Consider the following 24,147-nt stretch of genomic DNA (forward strand, 5'->3'; position numbering starts at 1 on the left):
TTACATTATTAGCCCAGAACGTTTTTTTGTGTTATTACATACAGCTGGAAAGAACTTTTGGATAACTCCCCAGCATTTACGACCAGGAATACGACTTTCCCGAATTGGATCCTTTGTTCTTGCCCCCCAGGGCAATTTAACTTATCCCAGAGGCTGCTCCAAGATGCCGCCAGCGGAGAATAGTTATTCGGAGTGGACTTCTAGTCCGATTCAGGAGGTGTGCACTCTATCCACCACTTCCGAGTATATTTCACTCGCGAATGTTCAGTCTCTGGACAATAAAGTAGATGAGCTCAGGGCGAGGATCTCGTTCCAGAGAGACATCAGGGACTGTAACATACTCTGTTTCACGGAATCATAGCTCTCTCCGGATATACTGTCCCCGTCCATACAGCCAGCTGGGTTCTCAGTAAATCGCCCAGACAGGAATATTGAACTCTCTGGGAAGAATAAAGGCGTTAGTGTATGTTTTATGATTAACGTACAGAAACTAAAGTCATTTTGTTCACCCGATCTAGAATACCTCACAATCGACAATATTACCTCCCAAGAGAATTATCTCCAGTTATAGTCACAGCTGTGTATATTACCCCTCAAGCTGATACCAAGACAGCTCTCAAGGAACTACACTGGACTTTGTGCAAACTGGAAACCACATATCCTAAGGCCCCATTTATTGTAGCTGGTGATTTTAGCAAAGCAAATTTGAGGTGGTGGCTCGGGTGGTTGATGTCCTTGATGATCTTTTTGGCCTTCCTGTGATATCAGTGACTGTAGGTGTCCTGGAGGGCAGGCAGTGTACCCCCGGTGATGCGTTGTGCAGACCGCACCACCCTCTGGATAGCCCTACGGTTGCAGGCAGTGTAGTTGCCGTACCAGGTGGGGATACAGCCCGATAGGATGCTCTCAATTGTATATCTGTAAAAGTTTGTGAGGGTCTTAGGGGCTAAGACACATTTCTTTAGCCTCCTGAGGTTAAAGAGGCTCTGTTGTGCCTTCTTCACCACACTGTCTATGTGGGTGGACCATTTCAGATTGTCAGTGATGTTTATGCTGAGAAGCTTGAAGCTTTTCACCTTCTCCACTGCGGTCCCGTCGATGTGAATAGGGGCATGCTCGCTCTGTTGTCTTCTTAAGTCCACGATCAGCTCCTTTGTTTTGTTGACGTTGAGGGAGAGGTTATTTTCCTGGCACCACACCAGGGCCCTCACCTCCACTCTCACTCTCCACTCTGTCTCGTCATTGTCGGTAATCAGGCCTACTACTTTTGTGTCGTCTGCAAACTTGATGATTGAGTTAGAGGCGTGCGTGGCCACGCAGTCATGGGTGAACAGGGAGTACAGGAGGGGGCTGAGCACGCACCCATGAGGAGCCCCGGTGTTGAGGATCAGTGTAGTGCAGTTGTTGTTTCCTACCTTCACCACCTGGGGGTGGCCCCTCAGGAAGTCCAGGACCCAGTTGCACAGTGCTGGGTTCAGACCCAGTGCCTCAATCTTAATGATGAGCTTGGATGGTACTATGTGGTTGAAGGCTGAACAGCATTCTTACATAGGTATTCCACTTGTCCAGATGGGATAGGGCAGTGTACAGTGAAATGGCAGATAGATCTGTGGATCTATTGGAGCGGTATGCAAACTGAAGTGGGTCTAGGGTGTCAGGTAAGATGGAGGTGATATGATCCTTAACTAGCCTCTCAAATCACTTCATGATGACAGAAGTGAGTGCTACGGGGCGATAGTCATTCAGTTCAGTTACCTTTGCTTTCTTGGATACAGGACATCTTGAAGCAAGTGGGGACAGCAGACTAGGATAGGGAGAGATTGAATATGTCTGTAAACACTCCAGCCAGCTGGTCTGTGCATGCTCTAAGGACGCGGCTAGGGATACCGTCTGGGGCAGCAGCCTTGCAAGTGTTAACACGCGTAAACGTCTTACTCAAGTCAGCCACAGAGAACGAGAGCCCACAGTCCTTGGGAGCGGACCGCGTCAGTGGCACTGTGTTATCCTCAAAGGGGGAAAAGGTGTTTAGCTTGTCCAGAAGCACGACGGTGTCCACGACGTGGCTGGTTTTCCCTTTGTAATCCATGATTGTCTGTAGACCCTGCCACATTTGTCTCGTGTCTGAGCCGTTGAATTGCGACTCCACTTTGTCTCTGTACTGATGTTTAGCCCATTTGATTGCAGGATTTACTTCAGTGTTTTACCCAAAAGGCTCAGACTTTTCTGTTTCCGTCTACTCGGTCCGGCACCCGTGTCTCACTGGGCCATGGCTCCGGCAGGCCTGCTCTCACTTGGGGCCAAAGCCAGGCCAATGGTACTTTTCAGCTGGCATTTACATAACATTGGCTAACTGTGAATGTTATCTTCTCACAAAGCAACTGTTTTGATTATGCAGAGGCTGTTGATTCTGCTCTTCACAAGTCCTCACAGCCCTAGCTATGGAAACTATTTCACTAGTATAACAAAAGGGTGTATACACTAGTGTAACACTGATGTTAGTCAAAAAAAGCAGCATTGGATCCTTTGTGAATATGGGCCCTGGTGAAATGTGTGATCTTCGGCAAGCTCCCACTAGAATCCACCCTCTTTTCGTTGTCTCATCTCCCAGAGGACCTGAGCCCCTGGTCATGCTTCCGTTCCAACTGCAGGATTACAAACATCCATCATTATCCATGACTACCATCCACATGCAATCCACCACCACTTTCATAATAAACACTCCTCAATCTATTGTACATGGAACAATAAAGTTTTCTATATATTTGATTAATATTCCCTTTTTGTCAATAACAGATTGTACACATAGCAACATGCTTGACAGATGTTTTTTTGGAACATATCTTTCGACTTTATGGAGGTTATGGGGGTGCTGCTGTTGCCTATCAGATTTCATATACAGTCAATATGTCGAGGTTGTCAATTAGGAAGATGGTGCTGTTCAGAATGACAAGTTCATGACAGTTGATGTTCACAGGACTCTCCAAATGTCAACATTGAACGAGCACCATGGATGGAGGGGAAAACAGCTTTGCTCTACCACAACTTCACCGAATCATCCAATGATTGCTTCGTGAACAATTGCTGCATCTAAAATAAACACAAACACTTTTTTTCATTCTGTTTCTTTATGGTGTATGTGATTGATTTAGCAGGTTTATAATATAATGTATTGTTTATTTTTTTTTTAAATATAGAGTCAGCCACTGAGTATTTTAGGTTGTCTTTTTCAATATTTGCTAAGATAATGTATTGTTATTTTGTACATGTGAAACAGTCATTCGTTTTGGGATAGACTATTACCTGTAAATGTCAACTACCCCTTTAAAAAAAAAAAGTTGTGAAATTATACATATAAAACTTAATTTACCAGGAGAGATAGTGGACAAGCAAACATAAGAATCGTCACAGACACCCTTGTAAAGTATTGTGTGATATTTAATAGAGTGAAACTAAATGTTTTCTATGCTTCAAAACTACAGATTTAAGGACACTGAAGTGGTAAACAATGGCATAAAAAGCCTTAAAGCAGTAAAGAGGAGACAAATACATGTACAACGGTTATTTCTGTATTAGTATTACCCACAGCAGCCCATTAAAACACTTCGGTAGAGCAGAGGACTTACAGCATGTGGGTTTGCAATTTTAACTGTGCAACACCACACAGGCCTCATTCCTCTCAGGTAGGAGGGTACCAGAAATAAATGAATAAAAACATAACTAACGAAAGAGCACACAGGGCCACAGAACTTCAGTAGACACCGACAATATCCCTCGCCTCATCAATACTTTCCACTCTCGCCTTGCTCTTGCAGCACCACAAATGGCAGTATGTTACCTTCATAATATAAACAATGCATTTGTTCCACCTCACAATATAAATATGCATTAAAAAAAAAAAGTTTTACATTGTGACTTGACATGCAAATAATGGCTTTTATCTGCTTCGAAATAACCCTTTTATTGTAGCCTGAAAGAATAGCTATTGGCTCAGAGCTTTTACATCACGTCAGCCAGAAGATGTCAGTGTCACACAGAATAACCTAGTTGGAATCACATTTTCTCTACCTCTGTGTCATTTCAATATCCTGGCATAGCTAACTAAATTCAATTACAACATTGTGACAAATGCATTTTACATCCATTGTCCAACCTGAGTGTGAACTAAGGCAAAGTCAATTGTGTTGGGCCAGACTGGTTCCTCAGTCAATTCTGCTGTGCACATACAGTCTATGGCTGGGCTGGTCCTGACACATGGCTGTTGACTCCTTTGCGGCGTCTACGGCCATTTATCAGGGCTATGGCTGGGCTAGACTGGTGGTGTAGAGCTAGGAGACAGTTCCCGCCCATTCAGTCAGTTCTGTTAGGGCAGATTGGTTCTCCAGTCCTTCAGTCAGTTGTGCCGGGCCTATGGCGGGGCTAGGCTGGTGGTGTAGAGGTAGGAGACAGTACCAGCCTGTATCTGGAAGGTCTGGCCCTGGATATGGTGGCTTGGGATCTGTTCACTGGTCTGACTGATTGAGATGGGCTGGCTGCTCTGGCTGTTGATGTGGATAGCCTGGGCCTGACCCTGCTGCTCTCTGCTCATCTGCCCCAGTATGGTGTTCTGGTCCTGGGTCACAGCCAGCTGAGAGAGGGTCTGGTGCTGCTGCTGCATGACGTGGAGCTGCTGTACAGAGCCAGGGCCAGTGAGGGAGCCAGGCCTGGGTGCTATGTGCAGGGGCTGGGGCGGCCCGTGGTGGGCCTGAAGGTGCTCCATGTCCTCCTTGGATAGAGTGATGACATGCATCTGTTCAGGCTGCCCTGCGACCCCAACCCCGTTGGTCATGTGTCCGTCTTGCAGCACGCTGATAGTCTGGATCTGCTGGTTGTGATGGTCCACGCTACCCTGAATAGAAAAATAATAATAATAATTTGGATTTAACGTGCCATTCAAAAAACCAAAAGGACAAGGTCCTAGCCCTTTATTGAGCCCTAGAGGGGAAACCCAGCATTGGACAAGCATAGGACAATACAGATACATAGACATACTGTACATCAACACATAGACCTGAGTACTGATGGCTGGTGTGTCCAAAAAAGCAAGGGACTGTACAATATATTGTCTGTGTCCCAAATGGCAACCTATTCCCGACGGGCCCTAGTCAATAGTAGTGCAGTATAGGGAATAGGGTGCCATTTGGGAAAATACCATTATTGGATCACTTTACCTGCGTGACCAAGGCCACATTTTGCATGTGTCCTGACGGCTGGGTGAGGAGGGTCAGTCTGGAGTGGGCCTGGTCTGCCGCCTCAGAGACTCCACCCTCTGTTGTGGTAATAATGCTGATGCCCTGATCATGCCCACAGTGACTGGGCACAAAGTTGAGGTTGTTGAGATTATCCACATCTCCAGTCACAACCAGCTGTATCTCCTGCTCTGGGTGACCAGGTAGCTGGTACTGCTGGAGCTGTAGGATGCTGCGTACCTGTGTATAGATGATGTCATGTGTTGTAGCTGATATCAATGACATACTTCACGAAGGTTGCCTACGCTGACTGCCTGCAGTGTCACTAAGCTCTGAGTGGACCATAGTGTGGTTTTGAAATCTGTCATTTGTATTGTCAATTAAGACTGTAATATTGTGGTGTGGCACAAAAACATTTTTTCTCCTAACTCTTACCTCCTCCGTTACCCCTGTGGTGACCCCAGCCTCCTCTTCCACCACCCCAGCCCCGCACTGGGTCTCCTCGGTGGTGATGGTGACTACGCTCTCCTTGTTGTGGGTTTTGGTGTGGGTCTTCAAGTTGTCCAGGCGAGCGAAGGACAGGTTGCAAAAGGAGCAGGTGAATGGCTTCTTTCCGGTATGGGAGGCGACGTGACGGCGCCTGGCACTGGCATCAGAGAATGACTTGTTGCAGACGTTGCAGACATATGGCTTCTCTCCTCTGGAAATACAAATACACGTTCACACTGGTAAATGGATGTGGACTGGATCACATTTTCATTCATGTTTGTTGTGGAGTCTTCGTGTGTAGAACACATACGTCATAAGCCCCTTTTGAGTTTGTGATCCTCACATGCACATAAATTGCGTCATATTTTTTGTATGGAAATAAAATAAACAAGCGGTGAGGGTGTTTATTCCCCACCATCTCTCAGGATTGGTGTAAATCGTTTCTATGACCAGACATGGTGGAATAGCTCAACCTTGTATGAGTCATATCTCACCTGTGAATCCTGATGTGCGTCTGCAGTGTGCTCTTGGCTGTAAAACACTTTCCACAGATCTCACAAGTGAAAGGCTTCTCACCTGTCACGAGATCAGCAACGGCAACAACTTATTACATAGTAACACACTAGAATTTGCAGAAGTTAAACCTCGTCTCACTCTACCTGTGTGAGTTCTCATGTGCTTCTTCAGTTGAGCTGCATCCATGAACCTACGTTGACAGTGCGCACATTCCGGTAAAGATTTACCCGTATGGACCCTGTGATGGCTCTTTAGTTGTCTCTTCTGGCTGAACGTCTTTTGACATTTGTCACAGCTGAATGTTTTCTCCTCTAGGATTTAAAAAGAGAGAATAAGAGTCAAAGTACAATTCATTAAAGGCAAAACTTGTACTTTTGAGTTATTCCGAATATGAAAGCCGAATTGAAAAGGGATACACTTTATATACGTTTTGATTGAAGTTGTATACCCCAAGAAACGCACTAAACCATTATCACTCGCTAGAAGTCAGTCAAGTAGGCAACCTGTGTGTAAGTTCATGTGATCCACTAGTGAGTGTTTGGTGGACAGGGCTTTCGAGCAGACGGTACAGACGAAGGGTTTCTCTCCAGTGTGCATCCGCTGGTGAACCAGGAGGGTGTGCTTCTGTGTGAAACTCTTCCCACACGCAAAACACTTGAAAGGCTTTTCACCTGGTGGGAACATTTTAAAACATTATTATCACTCAGGCCTATGAAATAATATGCTTTAATCTAATTGGAGGGATATAGTCACAGGACTCGCCTGTGAGGAACTTGTCAGAAATAAATGTGTTCTAGTAATTCGGTCTATAATGAAATGAAATTAGCCAATAAAAACAATCCTGGAAGTAGTAGAGGTCCCAGGCCTCACCTGTATGAGTCCTTTGATGTATCTTTAAGAACAGGTGGTTTTTGAACACTTTCCCACAGTCTTCACACCGTGCCTCTGTGTTGGGGTATTTTCTCTTCCTGCCCCTCTTCCCTGGTTCTCTGCATTCAGACGTAGTGTCGTCCCGGTCACCCACCCTGTAGCCCTTAAATTTCACCGGCGGTCTGATCTTCCTCTTACTCTGCCGCCTAGTACGGGCTGATCTAGGATCATAGTCTGCATCATCAGAGTCTCTTATTGGAGAATCCAGTTTATCATGTGACTCAACCAGACATTCTTCAGGGTCTACACAGTCTACTGTGACATCATCGACTGTAACCTGCTGCTTTTCATTGGCTGCATCCTGGATATTGATGATATCACTTCTTACTTCCTGTTTATTGGACTCTTCCAACGGCTTCACCGACATGTCCACTTCATTCTTCCTGGGACGACCCCTTTTCCGTTTCGGCTGCAACGCTGACGATGTCCCTTCTCCCAGTCCTTTACCTTCTCCGCTGTCTGTGTTCACTTCCGGTCTCACCTCGAAACCAGGACAGGTGATGTTACTAAGGCCCCTCCCCTCTACACCTGGATAGGTAATGTTCAGGTTATGGTCCACGTGAGCTTTCACAAGGTCACTAACCTCTAGGAGTCTGGCCAGGTCTAGTAGCTGCTCGGTAACACTCTCCTCCACAGATACCTGCAGGGATAGAAATGGAAGAAAAATCACTCTTCGATGCAAGATCCTTTAATTTTCAGTGCACGTCAAAATTATCACACTCCTTGATTTCAATGTAAAATGCACATTTACAGTGGCAAGAAAAAGTATGTGAACCCTTTGGAATTACCTGGAATTCTGCAAAAAATTGGACATAAAATTTTATCTGATCTTCATCTAAGTCACAACAATAGACAAACTCAGTGTGCTTAATCTAATAATACACAAATGATTGTATTTTTCTTGTCTATATTGAATACATAATTTAAACATTCACAGTGTAAGTTGGAAAAAGTATGTGAACACCTAGGCTAATTACTTCTCCAAAAGCTAATTGGAGTCAGGAGTCAACTAACCTAGAGTCGAATCAATGAGATGAAATTGGAGATTTTGGTTAGAGCTGCCCTGCCCCATAAAAAACACCCACAAAATTGGTGTTCATGGGAGCACACCATGGAAGAAGCCACTGCTGTCCAAAACAAACATTACTGCACATCTGAAGTTCGCAAAGGAGCACCTGGATGTTCTGCAGCGCTACTGGCAAAATATTCTGTGTGTGGAGAAAAAAGGCACAGCCCACCAACATCAAAACCTCATCCCAACTGTAAAGTATGGTGGAGGGAGCATCATTGCTGCCTCAGGGCCTGGACAGCATGCTATCATCGACGGAAAAATAAATTCCCATGATTATCAAGGCATTTTTGCAGGACAATGTAAGGCAATCTGTTCGCCAATTGAAGTTCAACAGAAGTTAGAAGATGCAACAGGACAACAACCCAACAGACAGAAGTAAATCAACAACAGAATGGCTTGATCAGACGAAAATGTGTCTTCTGGAGTGGCCCTGACCTCAACCCGATTGAGATGCTGTGGCATGACCTCAAAAGAGCGGTTCACACCAGACACCCCAAGAATATTGTGGAACTGAAACAGTTTTATAAAGAGGAATGGTCCAAAATTCCTCCTGACTGTTGTGCAGATCTGATCCGCAACTACAGAAAACATTGGGTTGAGGTTATTGCCAAAGTGGGGTCAACCTGTTATTAAATCAAAGGGTTCACATACTTTTCCCAACCTGCACTGTGAATGTTTACACAATGTGTTCAATAAAGACATGAAAAATTATAATTGTTCGTGTGTCTTAGTTTAAGCAAACTGTGTTTGTCTATTGTCGTGACTTGGATGAAGATCAGATCCAATTGTATGACCAATTTACGCAGAAATCCAGGTATTTCTAAAGGGTTCACATACTTTTCTTCCCACTGGATGTAAAATGTCAAAATTATTTTGGTTTTCCCCTGGAATTTCACTTCACGAAACCCAGTTACCATTACCCCCATTTCCACCCCTAGATACCTGGGCACTGTAGATGAACTCTAGTACAGCTCCAAAGGTCTCCGCCGCCATGCCGTCCAGCCTGTAGGTCGACTGGCTGATCTGCTCCTCAGCAGTGAACATGAGGGAGAAGTAGTCACTGCTGGCGGCCAACAGGGCCTTATGTGCTTTGAAGTGCACATCTTCTACGATAAGGGTGATGTCACACAGAAGCTCTCGCTTTCTCAGCTTGTCAAATTTGCAGAGGATGGTGTCCTTGTGTGTTGTTGAATGAATGGCTGTGTGGGAGGTGGGTGTGATTAGGGTCTTCTCAGACATTTTCTTGGAGGATGGTTTGTGAAGTATGATTCTAACCAAACCTCACCACCTGCAACAAAGTGAAACATAATTGGAAAGAAATAGGCCTAATACAGTGCAATACATTGTATGGAATATGTTGATTGGCGCAAAGCTGTGGCGTGATCATTATAATTCACACTTCATAATTGTGAGACCGCTTGAAATGTACCTATAGCCCATCCATCTCATTTGAACTTTTCAGGGCTCTTGACTTCACACAGAATTTGCTACTGCAGCCTACAGAACAATGAGTGATCCAGGCTCTCACTATAGAAAAGATTTCGCTTTTTTTGTTGCGACATTTCACATATATACATTTTGTCGATCAACAGCTGTTTGAAACCTCAGTAAGAACGGTTGAAGAGCCATAGGACAGAGCAATTTAGCGATCACTAAGTCACAGGGAAGTGTGCGCATACATTTTTGCATCGTTTCAAAACAGAGACACAACACCGGCGGGCGCCATGTAAAGCTTTCTACATTATACACAATGAATGCACTGCAATTGGAACCCAAAATCTAAACAAAACAACAATGTTCAATAAAGAGACTAAGAAACTTTCTCAGCATTTCTATGATTGCTGCAAACACTGCAATGACTTTAAAAAAAGATATCAAGCTTTCAGGACCTTACCGTCTCTTCTTCGCAGTTATTCAGATTATCGCGAGATGTGGAGGTTGTTCACGGGTGTTTCATGTTTCTCGCAGTTTGAATCCACGATCTTTATAAGCTTTGGTTGGTATAATTTTTACTGCATTAATCTATCCACGGTGTTGTTATATCTATGGCCAGGATCAAGGAAATGTTTGTTAATGGGAGTCAAATAGTCATTATTATACCTCCGTGGTCGAATCTTTCACATGTTGTTGAGGCGAATCTTTATCGATCTCCAGACTCTAGTCATGCCTGTTGTCTGACAAAGGTCAACTGGAAAAAGCTTGAGACTTTCTTCCAGTATCAATGATGTACATATAAATCATTGGTAAGTATCCTAGCGTTATTTAACATATTTTTTTGGATCAACAAAATAAATGCTTCAAAACTAAAAATAGGATCTCTGGTTTCTTTTCAGGACTTTCCCCCTGCACTGTCAGAGCGTCCCACCAGAGGCGTATAGAGCAGCAATTCTATGCAATGATTCGGGTGTTCATTATACAGAGTAATACATGAGTTGATAACCTCGCACAGCCTGCAGATAGGTCAACAATCTTCTGGAGAAGTTATGTTATGGATCATAAGACTATGGGCAAATAAAGTGTTTTATCTGTACATTAACATGCTTTAAAATTAATATTTGAATGTTGTGCACTTAATTGAGTCAAGTGGAGGGGCTGTGGTTTTACAAATAGCATATTTTAATTGCTGTGTAAATCAACCTTGACCAAGCCACTTATCCTTAACCTTTAGCCAACATAGGGATGTCTGGAACACTGACCTGTTGATCTGATATGGATTTTCATTTGATCATACTCACATTAATGTATAACCTAAAGGTCTTTGCACATTTAAAAAATAAACAATTACTTATTGGTTTCTGATCACTTCATGTGAAGTGGGCAGACAATAAGATACTATAAGAGGTGTGCCAGGCTAACGACAGTTGAAGTCAGAAGTTTACATACACCTTAGCCAAATACATTTAAACTCCGTTAACAATTCCTGACATTTAATCCTAGTAAAAAATCCATGTCTTAGGTCAGTTAGGATCACCACTTTATTTTAAGAATGTGAAATGTCAGAATAATAGTAGAGAGAATGATTTCAGCTTTTATTTATTTCTTTCAGGATTGAGGTCAGAGCTTTGTGATGGTCACTCCAATACCTTGACTTTGTTGTCCTTAAGCCATTTTGCCACAACTTTGAAGTATGCTTGTGTAACAGTATAACTTTAGACCGTCCCCTCGCCCATACCCGGGCGCGAACCAGGTACCCTCTGCACACATCAACAACAGTCACCCCTCGAAGCATCGTTACCCATCGCTTCACAAAAGCCACAGCCCTTGCAGAGCAAGGGGAACTACTACCTCAAGGTCTAAGAGTAAGTGACGTCACCGATTGAAACGCTATTTAGCGCGCACCACCAACTAAGCTAGCCGTTTCACATCCGTTACACTTGGGGTCATTGTCCATTTGGAAGACCCATTTCCGACCAAACTTTAGCTTCCTGACTGACGTCTTGAGATGTTGCTTCAATATATCAACAATTTTTCTTGCCTCATGATGCCATCTATTTTGTGAAGTGTACCAGTCCCTCCTGCAGAAAAGCACCACAACAACATTATGCTGCCACCCCCATGCTTCACAGTTGGGATGGTGTTCTTCAGCTTGCAAGCCTCCTCCTTTTTCCTCCAAACATAATGGTCATTATGGCCAAACAGTTCTATTTTTGTTTCATCAGACCAGAGGACATTTCTCAAAAAGTATGATCTTTGTTTCCATGTGCAGTTGCAAACCATAGTCTGGCTTTTTTAATGGGGGTTTTGGGGCAGTGGCTTCTTCTTTGCTGAGCAGCCTTTCAGGTTATGTCGATATAGGACTAGTTTTACTGTGGATATAGATACTTTTGTACCCGTTTCCTCCAGCATCTTCACAAGGTCCTTTGCTGCTGTTCTGGGATTGATTTGCACTTTTCGCACCAAAATACATTAATCTCTAGGAGACAGAACGCGTCTCCTTCCTGAGCGGTATGACAGCTGTGTGGTCCCATGGTGTTTATACTTGCGTACTATTGTTTGTACTGATGAACGTGGTACCTTCAGGCGTTTGGAAATTGCTCCCAATTTTCCAAGGTGTTTAAAAGCACAGTCAACTTAGTGTATGTAAACTTCTGACCCACTAGAATTGTGATACAGTGAGTTTTAAATGAAATAATCTGTCTGTAAACAATTGTTGGAAAAATTACTTGTCATGTGTAACAGTATAACTTTAGTCCGTCCCTCTCCTCGCCCCAACCTGGGCTTGAACCAGGGACCCTCTGCACACATCAACAGTCACCCTCGAAGCATCGTTACCCATCGCTCCACAAAAGCCGCAGCCCTTGCAGAGCAAGGGGAACCACTACTTCAAGGTCTCAGAGCAAGTGACGTCACCGATTGAAACGCTATTAGCGCACACCACCGCTAACTAGCTAGCCATTTCACATCGGTTACACTCACCCCCCTTTTCCTCAGAAACCAGTGATCCGGGTCAACAGCATCAATGTAACAGTATAACTTTAGTCCGTCCCATCGCTGGGCTCGAACCAGAGACCCTCTGCACACATCAACAACAGTCACCCACGAAGCATCGTTACCCATCGCTCCACAAAAGCCGCGGCTCTTGCAGAGCAAGGGGAACCACTACTTCAAGGTCTCAGAGCGAGTGATTCACCAATTGAAACGCTATTAGCGCACACCATCGCTAACTAGCTAGCCATTTCACATCGGTTCCACATGCACAAAGTAGATGTCCTAACCGACTCGCTAAAACTATAGTTTGTTAACAAGACATTTGTGGAGTGGTTGAAAAACAAGTTTTAATGACTCCAACCTAAGTGTATGTCAACTTCCGACTTCAACTGTATGTGTCACTGCTCTAGGTTGATTAAAGTAAATTATAGTAATTAATTCACTATGAACTAAAGTAAATTAACCAGAAAAGATCATTCCCAGTTGATGGGACCATTACTCCTCCCTCCCTGACAGAAATTCTATCAACACATCTGTGCTTCACGCGTAACATGGACCTGAATCATTGCTACTATCCCTTACAGGACGACTACAAGGGCCTCCCCCGCCTTCCCTTCTGCAAATCAGATCACGCCTCCATTTGGCTCTTCTCCACCTATAGGCAGAAACTTAAGCAGGAAGCTCCTGTGGTAAAGACTGTTCAACTGTAAAGACTGTTCAACTGTAAAGACTGTTGTTTAACACTTTTTTTGGTTACTACATGATTTCATAACACAAACTTGTAAAAATAAAGAAAAACCCCTGAACTTTTGACTGCATCTTATGTCGAGTGTTATTGAAGCCTAAAGCCTTTTCTTTTGGGGTGTTGCTATAGGCCACCAAATGATGGCAGTCAGCATCTAAACAATGTGTGTGAAATGCTTGATAGTGTATGTGATGTAAACAGGGGTCTACTTTCTTGGGGACCTGAATTTTGACTGGTTTTCATCAAGCTGTCCACTCAAGGGAAAGCTTCTCACTGTAACCAGTGCCTGTAATCTGGTTCAGGTTATTAATCAACGTACCAGGATGGTTACAAACACTACAGGAACAAGATCCTCCACATGTGTCGATCACAGTTTTACTAATACTGTAGAAATTTGTTCTAAAGCTGTATCCGTACCCATTGGATGCAGTGATCCAGGAAATATCCAGGAAAGCCAAAGTTCCAAAAGCTGGGCCTAAAATAGTATATAAGAGATCATACAACTTATTTTTCTGTGACTCTTATGTGGATGATGTTAAAAATATTTGTTGGTTTGATGTGATTAATAAGGAGCATCCAGACACTGCACTTCATGAATTTATGAAATTCCTTCTTCCAATTATTGATAAACATGCACCTGTTAAGAAACTGACTGTTAGAACTGTTAAGGCTCCATGGATTGATGAGGAATTTAAAAAACATTTAGAAATTGTGACTAAACTCAACAAAAACAAGAATAAACTGTATTATGAAGCCAAGATTAACAATATAAATAATGATGGGAAAAAAAACTTTGGAGTACTTCAAATGAAATTATGGGCAGAAAGACAAATTCAACTTTCATCGCATCAGATGGCTTTTTCATTACAAAACCATTTGATGTTGCCAGTTATTTTAATGATTACTTCATTGGCAAAGTGGGCCAACGTTGGCAGGAAATGCCAACAACGAACAGTGAACCATCGTATTCATGCATAAAAAAGCAAATAATGAAAGAGAAGCATTGCACGTTAGAATTTTGTAAAGTCAGTGTGGGAGAGGTGGAAAATTGTTATCAATCAATAATGACAAACCTGGCATTGACAACTTCAATGGAAAGCTACTGAGGATGGTAGCTGACACTATAGCCACTCCTGTCAGGTCTAATCTGAGTTTAGAGGAAAGTCTTTGTCCTCAGGCCTAGAAGAAAGCCAAAGGAATTCCTAACCAAGAATGGTAAAATGGCATTTACTGGTTTTAACAGCAGACCTATAAGCTTGCTGCCAGCTCTTAGAAAACTGTTGGGAAAATATGGTGTTTGATCAAATACAATGCTATTTCTCTGAAAACAAATCAACAACAGACTTACAGCATGCTTATAGAGAAGGGCACTCAACATGACTGATGATTGGTTTAAAGAAATTGATAATAAGATTGTGGGAGCTGTACTGTTAGATTTCATGGCAGCCTTTAATATTAACCATAACCTGTTGTTGAAAAAAACTTGTTATGGCTTTTCAACCACTGCCATATCGTGGATTCAGAGCTAACTAATATAACTCAAAGGGTTTTCTTTAATGGAAGCGTCTCTAATGTCAAACATGTAAAGTGTGGTGTACCGCAGGGCAGCTCTCTATGCCCTCTACTCTTTTATATTTTTACCAATGACCTGCCACTGGCATTAAACAAAGCATGTGTGTCCATGTATGCTGATGATTCAAATAGATATACGCATCAGCAACCACAGCTAATGAAGTCACTGAAACCCTCTATTTTGGAATGGATGGCCAGTAATAAATTGGTTCTGAAAAACTAAGAGCATTGTATTTGGTACAAATCATTCCTTAAGTTCTAGGCCTCAGGTGAAACTTGTAATGAATGGTGTGGCTGTTGAACAAGTTGAGGAGACTAAATTACTTGGCGTTACCTTAGATTATAAACTGTTATGGTCAAAACATATAGATTCAATGGTTGTGAAAATGGGAAGAGGTCTGTCCGTAATAAATAGAAGCTGTGCTTTTTTGACAGCACGCTCCAAAAAGCAAGTTCTGCAGGCTCTAGTTGTGTCTTATCTTGATTATTGTCCAGTCGTGTGGTCGAGTGCTGCAAGGAAAGATCTAGTTAAGCTGCAGCCCAGAACAGAGGGGCACGTCTTGCTCTATATTGTAATAAGAGTGCTGATATAAATACTATGCATGCCAGTCTCTCTTGGCTAAGAGTTGAGAGACTGACTGAATCACTTTTTGTAAGAAAAATTGTCGAAAATCCCAAATTGTTTGCATAGTCAACTTACACACACACCTACCCCACCAAGCATGCCACCAGGGGTCTTTTCAGTCCCCAAATCCAGAACAAATTCAATAAAGCGTATAGTATTATATAGAGCCATTATTGCATGGAACTCCGTTATTCTCATATTGCTCAAATAAACAGCAAACCTAGTTAAAAAAAAACAGATAAAGCAACACATCACAGCACCTCTCCCCTATTTGACCTATTTAGTTTGTATGTATTGATATGTAGGTAGTGTGTGCCTTTAAAAACAAAAATGTATGTAGTTCTGTCACTGAGCCGTTCTTCTCTATTAATGTTCTGTATTATGTTTTATATTTTGTGTGGACCCCAGGAAGAGTAGCTGCGGCTTTTGAAATAGCTAAAATGTTATAAAATGCAAAAAATACCAACAGTGCATTCGGAAAGTATTCAGACCCATTGGCCTTTTCCACATTTTGTTACGTTACAACCTTATTCTAAAATGGATTTAAAAAAAATCCTCAGCAATCTACACACAATACAAGGCAAAAACAGGTTTTTAGAAAAATGTGCACATTTATTAAAAAAATATAAAAACCTGAAATACCTTATTTACATAAGTATTCAGAACCTTTGCTATGAGACTCGAAATTTAGCTCAATTGATCATCCTTGAGATGTTTCTACAGTGTCCACCTGTGGTAAATTCAATCGATTTAACATAATTTGGAAAGGCACACACCTGTATAGATAAGGGGAAGGGTACCAAAACATTTCTGCAGCATTGAAGGTCCCCAAGAACAATGTGGCCTCCATCATTCTTAAATGGAAGAAGTTTGGAACCACCAAGACTCTTCCTAGAGCTCTTCCTAGAGCACAGCCAAATGGAGCAATCGGCGGAGAAGGGCCTTGGTCAGGAAGGTACCGAGAACCCAATGGACATTCTGACAGAGCTCTAGAGTTCCTCTGTGGAGATGGGAGAACCTTCCAGAAGAACAACCATCTCTGCAGCACTCCACCAATCAGGCCTGTATGGTAGAGTGGTCAGACCGAAGCCACTCCTCAGTAAAAAAGGCACGACACCCTGAAAAACTGATGAAAACAAGATTGAATTCTTGGTCCTGAATGCAAAGTGTCATGTCTTGAGGAAACCTGGCACCATCCCTACAGTTAAGCATGGTGGTGGCAGCATCATGCTGTGGGGATGTTTTTCATCGGCAGGAACTGGGAGACTAGTCAGGATCGAGGGAAAGATACAAAGTACAGAGAGATCATTGATGAAAACCTGCTCCAGAGCGTTCAGGACCTCAGACTGTTGCAAAGGTTAACCTTCCAACAGGACAACAACCCTAAGCACACAGGCAAGACAACGCAGGAGTGGCTTTGGGACAAGTCCCTGAATGTCGTTGAGTGACTCAGCCAGAGCCCGGATTTGAACCTGATTGAACATTTCTGGAGAGACCTGAAAATAGCTGTGCAGCGACGCTCCCCATCCAACCTAACAGAGCTTGAGAGGATCCGCAGAGAAGAATGGGAGAAACTCTCCAAATACAGGTGTGCCAAGCTTGTAGGGTCATTCCCAAGAAGACGAGGCTGTAATCTCTGCCAAAGGTGTTTCAACAAAGTAAAGTAAAAGGGTCTGAATACATATGTAAATGTAATATTACCGTTTTTTTTAAACACTTGCAAACATTTCCAACAACCTGTTTTGGCTTTGTAGATTGATGAGGGAAAAGACATTTCAATCCATTTTAGAATTAGTCTGTAACGTAACAAAATGTGGAAAAAGGTCAAGGAGTCTGAATACTTTCCGAATGTACTCTATATACTGTATTTTAGTAATGGCTCATCCTAAAAAAACTACTGCTGTACCTTTTCTATTCATATACTGTCCATACACACCATTATTTGTGTATGTATGTCCACTACTTTTCAAACATTTGTGGTCACTTAGAAATGTTCTTGTTTTTGAAAGAAAAGCAAAAAAAATTGTCCATTAAAAAACATTAAATTGATCAGAAATACAGTGTAGACATTGTTAATGTTGTAAATGACTATTGTAGCTCGAAACGACAGATTTTTTTATGGAATATCTACATAGGCGTACAGAGGCCCATTATAAGCAACCATCACTCCTGTGTTCCAATGGCACGTTGTGTTAGCTTATCCAAGTTGATCATTTTAAAAGACTAATTGATCATTAGAAAACACTTTTGCAATTATGTTAGCAAAGCTGAAAACGGTTGTACTGATTTAAAGAAGCAATAAAACTGGCCTTGTTTAGACTAGTTGAGCATCAGCATTTGTGGGTTTGATTAGACTCAAAATGGCCAGAAACAAAGAACTTTCTTCTAAAACTCGTCAATTCTTGTTCTGAGAAATCAAGGCTATTCCATGCGAGAAATTGCCTCATCACTGTTGACATTGAGACTGGTGTTTTGCAGGTACTATTTAATGAAGCTGCCAGTTGAGGACTTGTGAGGCGTCTGTTTCTCAAACTAGACACTAAATGTAGTTGTCCTCTTGCTCGGTTGTGAGCACTCTTTCTATTCTGGTTAGAGCCAGTTTGCGCTGTTCTGTGAAGGGAGTAGTACACAGCGTTGTATGAGATCTTCAGTTTCTTGGCAATATTCATTTACAACATTAACAATGTCTACACTGTATTTCTGATCAATTTGATATTTTAAATGGACAAAAAAATGTGCTTTTCTTTCAAAAACAAGGACATTTCTAAGTGACCCCAAACATTTGAACGGTACTGTATGTTTGAGGATTGTGTTTTTAATTTTTATTTCTAGGTATTACTGCACTGTTGGAGTTGGAAACAAGCATTTTGCTGCACCTGCGATAACATATCCAAATCTGTGTATGCAAGCAATATTCTTTGATTTGATTCAAGAAGACGATAGATCACCTGCTTGTCATCGCCCAATCAGAAGAAGCATCAGAGGCTTGGGCGTTGCTCAGCTCAGGGTAATGATACTCAACCATGAGGGAATGGATGCGTCCAAAATGACACCCTATTACTTATATAATGCACTACTTTTGACCAGAGCCAAAAGAGTGCAGAAGAGTACACTATATAATCGTGAATAAGGTGCCATTTCCAAGAACATAATGTGTTCAACCCAGTTCAATGAGTTCTCGATATGCATTAATTCATTCGGAAGTCCTTCTGGATAAAAATGATCCCAACCCTAAAGTGGATTGGTTATATAGTTTTACTTCTATGCTGCACTGTCATCACGTGTTCGATTAACAGCTATCATAAACATTGTAAAGGATACTGTACAGCACCTTCAGAAAGTATTCATACTCCACTTATTCCACATTTTGCCATGTTCATCGAAATTCAAAAATTGATAAAAACGTTTTTTTCCCCCCTCACCCATGTACACACAATACCGCATAATGACAAAGTGAAAACGTGTTTTTAGAAATGTAAATGTGGGGACAATTAAATACAGAAATCTAATTTACATAAGTATTCACACCCCTGAGTCAATACTTTGTCAAAATAAAGCACCTTTGGCGGCAATTAAAGCGAAGCGAGTCTTTTTTGGGTACATCTGTAAGACCTTTGCACATCTGAAATGTAAAATATTTGCCCATTCTTAAATAAATTCTTCAATCTCTGTCAAGTTGATTGTTGATCATTGCTAGACAGCCATCTTCCCTTCAGGATTGTGCCTGTGCTTATACCTGTGTTACGTTTATTTTTTATCCCTAGTTCTTGCCGATGACAAGCATAGCTATAACATTATGCAGCCATCAACATACTTGAAAATATGATGAGCTGTGTTGGATTTGCCTCAAGCATAACGCTTTGTATTCAGGACAAAGCGTTTTTTTTGCAGTATTACTTATGGTGCCTTGTTGCCAACAGGATGCATGTTTTGGATTTAGTTTAATTCTGTACAGGCTTTCCCCCCGAGGCATTGAACAACCTTCCTGTTCTTTGTAGTGGAATCTGTTCTTGAAATTCACTACTCGATTGCGGGACCTTAGAGATAATTGTATGGGTGTGGTAGAGAGATGGGGTATTATTGAACGCGGAATGAGTCCATGCAACTTATTATGCAATTTGTTAAGCACATTTTCACTCATGGACTTCTTTTGGCTTGCCATAACAAAGGGGTTGAATAGTTATTGACTCAAGACATTTGCGCTTTTAATTTTCTATACATTTTCTCAAATGGTGTACCAACAAAATTCAAATGTGACATTATTGTGTGTAGATCAGTGACAACATCTCAATTGAATTACATTTGAATTCAGGCTGTAAGACAAGAATTGTGGAAAAAGTAAAGGTGTGTGAATACTTTCTGAAGGCACTGTACGGACTTCATGAAGTTGAATATGGATGACACGCTTTTCTATGTTTCCAAATCTTTGACTTTGAATTTAAATCACAAATCATTGTCTTTTGTGACTTTTAGGTGTAGAAAAGCAGGATGCCTGGTTGTGAAGCAGAAAGTAAACAAAATCTCCAGGAACTAAGCAGCCAGGGATACGAGGTCATTGTCAACTGCCCCAGTCTGGGGGCTAAGTCTTGAGTAGGGGACTCTCAGGTCTACCCTGTTAGGGGACAGGTCCTGAAGGTGTTTATACCTGAGAGGAGAGCTTGTAAATAAGCATTTCATTGTGCTGTGTACACTATGCTGTATATGACAAACTTCGATTTAAAGGCCCAGGCCCCCTGGCTCCAACACTTCATCCGGAATGGTGAAGTGCAGTTCTACATCTACCCAAGGATGCACAGCGTGACGATGGGCAGCACACCAGGCAAGTCCAGTTCAACTTTATTAGAAAGCATCATTGCATCATAAAATGAGATGCTCTTTACATGATGACGAGGAATACTCTGAAATAAACCAAATGACATGATGATAAAAATAGAAAGGGGGATGCCCAGGTTCTACCACTAGGAACTATAACAACTTTCCACATGTTCACTACAAGTTAAATCTGTATGCTCTTTGGAGGAAAGACAGTTGATGTCTTTGTGCGACTGTTTGGTACCGTAGGCAGGCGGACGACTGGCACTTGAAGGTGGAGCCAAGGGACCGCCAGGGCATCCTGGAGTGCTGTAAGCAGGCTAGAGCCGTCCTTGAGCAGGGCCAGGGTCCTGGGGGTATCTGTGGGGCTGAGACAGGATAGGAAGAATGTCCAGGTGGAGAGAGCACTTGTCCTCCTGGGATCCGACAGGTACCTGTGGTGCATAACTAAGGCCATGGGTGCTGGTCGGGAAGTGTCTCTATGAGAGGCCCGCCAAGGCCATAGTTATGCACCACAGGTACCAATAATATAAAATCACTCACTCTGCACCATTTTCTGTTAAAACAATGTGATACCTGCTGCTATAAATGAAAAGAAAGCAATGAATTCATGAATAGAAAGCAGAGATTTAGCAGTCTTGAAATAAAATGTGAATGATTTCTTAACAGAGGCCCTTCAGGACCAGGCTGTTAACAGATGCTCTGCTAGAGATAAATCATGAAACAATATGACCTATTCACTCGGTATGCACCTCTTTTTGGTCACAATTAGTGATACCTGCCATTGCGCATGAATTAAATTAATGCAAGAATTGAGATTTTGCCGGCTCGATATAAAATGCAATTGATTCTCTACTTTGAAATAGTGTTAGAAGTCATTTGAATGTTTTGGAAGCTACCAAGACTAATGACATTGAATTAATGCATTTCTGGATTCTACTGAACAGTACTTATGCCATTTAAACATAGCCAAAACCCCTCAGGGAGAAGGATATTTCAGACAAGCAATCAATGATCGCTGCAGTAGAATAGTATGACATTTCAGTTGGTATTGTTTTAACCCAAAAAAGTTCAAGACTGCTATCGTTTCCCTTCAATAAAATGCATTCAAAACTACTTTCTGCACATTTTTGCTACTTTCTTAGGCTATACAAGTGCCATCTCTTGCTAAAATGTTTATGTTCACACATATGCAGTACCTTTATCAATAATAATAATAATAAACCTCTACTTTAGTAAAAAATGAATTATGACAGGTGTTGTAATAAAAACAAGTGGTGTCCACTGATTAAATGCAGTCTTTCTGCATTGTGAAGAGGGAAATCCCAGATATTCACAAATTTGTGATGAATGACAGGTTGTTTCTTCATGCAAAATAGATTTAAGTTTAAAATTCAATTAAGCTGCTTTAGTTTCGGGATTTAGATGTCTCCGATTTTTTTATACATTTTAACTTTCCAGAAAAGGTACATTGAAAGAAAATGTTTTGCTTTGCTTTAATGGCACTCAAACTTATAAAATATTTAAATGAAGAAAAAAATAATAAAATCAGTAGTCAGTCACAGTATTTCATGTACGCTATTAACATGATAGCTTAGAAATGTTCATAATAGCTTAGAAATGTTCATAATATTTTAAAATCAAAAAGGTAAATTACTTGATATGACACCTTGATAGGAAACTCGGTAAGCTGCAGTAAATTATATTCGTGTCAGTTGTCAGTCACTGCTGTTAGTCCAAGTGCTAGGGTCTTTGGCTTTTGACACACCTGGGGGTATGGAGGATAGGAAAAGCCATTTAGAGCATAGTCATTAGATAATGCTACCCTGAACTTATTTAAATGTTCTAAATAAGGAATAAATGAATACTGCAGTAGTGTAAAAGGTCACTCACTGCCATGCGCTGCTGCTTGCGGAGCTGTGAGAGTCTGAGCAGGTCCAAGGCATACATGGTCTCTGTTAGAGGCTGGTTCAGGTCAGTGGCGTACCTCTGGACCAGAGACTGGGGGATTCCATAGCGACCATACTGCAGGTGGAGATGGGTCAGAGTGAAACACTGGGCTTAAAGGGGCAACATTGTGTGTCTGTCCCAAATGAGACCCTATTCCCTATATAGTGCACTACTGGGCCCTGGCCAAACGTAGTGCACTATATAGGGAATAGGGTTCCATTTGTGAAGCCAGTGAATGTGTTGTGTACCCTTTTGCATGTAGACAGCACTGTGGATACCTTATGTAACTGAACACAGTACTTACATTAACACACATTGAAATGTATGAGCATAGTACTGCTGCTTAATCCTTAGTGAACATATTGCTATTTAGCCCACATAGTACTTCTTAGTACTGCATGAGCATAGTACTACCATAGTACCACTACCAGTACTGTATAATTGTGGTGAAGGCGTACCTTGTCAGAGAAGGGCTCCGCTGTCAGATTGATCCCCTCTGACTCCAGTCTTTCCTCCAGGAGGGGTCCCAGGTTGACCGACCTGACAGGCATAGTTTCCATTCCCCCAGCAGGCTGCGTCCTGTGAGCTTCAGACTGGAGAGGAGAGTCTGCCAGGTCACAGTCCGAGATACAGGTACAGGTTTGGGTTGCCAGGTCTGAGCTGCACGGTTGGGTTGTTGCCTCTGTAATAACTTCATCCTTTAAAGAGGCGCCATCTATAGAGAAGAGTTTATAGGCACTGCCACTGGTCATTGCTGGGGGTGACGATGGTATACATGGGTTTGACAGGAAAGGCTTGGCTGAACGATGCTTGGGTCTACGTCCTGGAGTAGATATTTTGAGGTGTGTGTATGGAATGAGGTCTGTTAACCTGGGAATTCCCATGTCCAACTCTAACGTATCAGACAGAACACTACAAGGTGAGGTGAGCAGTGGTTGTGAGGGCAGGAAAGATCCTTCAGAGTGTGTCAACAACTGCTGTAGGGCCTCTTGTGTAGGGTAGCCCTGTCCCTTAGCCTTGGACATGGTGGTATGAGCTGGCTTCATGTCTTCCAGGGTGTGGAGATCAGTGGTGTGGAGGCCCTGGTCTGAGTGAAGCTCCCCCAACGGGAGGCAGGGTCTCAGCGGCCCCAGGGCTGTGGGAGTAGGCTTACCTGCCAAGCCCAGGTTGCCACAGCTCCAGCTCCTCAGTGGCATGGCTCTGTGGGTGTGACTGGGATGGCTCTGGCTCCAGCCTGTGCTCAGAAGGTTGCAGCTGGTCATGGAGGCTCCTAGAGATGGTAAGGTAGTGGACTGGTGCTCTGGTCTGGTCTGTAAGGTGGTCTTGCTGGGGTGGGTCGGGGTGAGGGGGAGGCCGGTGGACTCTGGGGATGGGAGGTGACTGGGTTGAAAACCAGACGAGGACCTACTCAAGGAAGAAGACGTCTTTTTGCCCCTCCCTTCTGAAACAAACAGGTACAGGTGTGTGCATAATGCACATCATTTGTTACTTACTTTATTATATGAAGCTCTTTCCAGTGGAAAATAGAAATACATGAGAAACAGAAAATCAAAAAAGAAGAGTATTTATTGAATTGTGAAAGTTGACTGGTATACAATGGTTGTCCGGTAGGAATTGATGGTGAGTGAAATGAGAGGAGGCAGAAATAAGCAGGTAGACAGGCCGGTCTAGTACACCACTGAGTAGTTTATTCCATCCCCGGGCTTTCACTCGGACAGTGGCACACTTCAGAACTGCTCAAAGACTGTCGTTATATCCCAATGGGCACCCTATTACCTATGTA

The 24,147-nt window shown here is 42.4% G+C and overlaps 2 protein-coding genes and 1 long non-coding RNA gene across 10 annotated transcripts in view; 1 reads left to right on the plus strand and 2 right to left on the minus strand.

Annotated features, from left to right (window-relative positions):
• Positions 1–3,414: 3,414 nt before the first annotated feature.
• On the minus strand, positions 3,415–10,210 carry zbtb24 (zinc finger and BTB domain containing 24). Its single transcript, XM_029687583.2, has 9 exons — positions 10,127–10,210; positions 9,175–9,520; positions 7,101–7,800; positions 6,734–6,901; positions 6,374–6,541; positions 6,209–6,290; positions 5,661–5,925; positions 5,208–5,465; positions 3,415–4,885 (listed from the first exon to the last, which is right to left on the minus strand). Exons 2-9 carry the CDS (start codon positions 9,469–9,471, stop codon positions 4,406–4,408), a joined length of 2,418 nt encoding a protein of 805 aa, XP_029543443.1. The 5' UTR covers positions 9,472–9,520; positions 10,127–10,210; the 3' UTR covers positions 3,415–4,405.
• A 176-nt stretch (positions 10,211–10,386) lies between these two features.
• On the plus strand, positions 10,387–13,471 carry LOC135561882 (uncharacterized). Its single transcript, XR_010459728.1, has 2 exons — positions 10,387–10,475; positions 10,566–13,471. It is a non-coding gene; the product is annotated as an uncharacterized LOC135561882 (long non-coding RNA).
• A 6,950-nt stretch (positions 13,472–20,421) lies between these two features.
• Positions 20,422–24,147, minus strand: part of LOC115145922 (SAM and SH3 domain-containing protein 1-like) — an 84,843-nt gene continuing 81,117 nt past the window's right edge. For 5 of the 8 annotated variants that reach the window (XM_029687579.2, XM_029687576.2, XM_029687581.2 and 2 more), the window contains 3 exons: positions 22,823–23,805; positions 22,308–22,439; positions 20,422–22,182 (listed from right to left, as the gene is read on the minus strand). In XM_029687579.2, the coding sequence (XP_029543439.2) occupies positions 22,126–22,182; positions 22,308–22,439; positions 22,823–23,805 (1,172 nt within the window). In that variant the 3' untranslated portion in view covers positions 20,422–22,125. The remainder of the gene's footprint in view (positions 22,183–22,307; positions 22,440–22,822; positions 23,806–24,147) is intronic. The other 3 variants (XR_003866071.2, XM_029687577.2, XM_029687578.2) reach the window with 3 other exon arrangements.

This window comes from Oncorhynchus nerka, linkage group LG18 (assembly GCF_034236695.1).
Source record: "Oncorhynchus nerka isolate Pitt River linkage group LG18, Oner_Uvic_2.0, whole genome shotgun sequence".
Lineage (NCBI taxonomy): Eukaryota > Metazoa > Chordata > Actinopteri > Salmoniformes > Salmonidae > Oncorhynchus > Oncorhynchus nerka.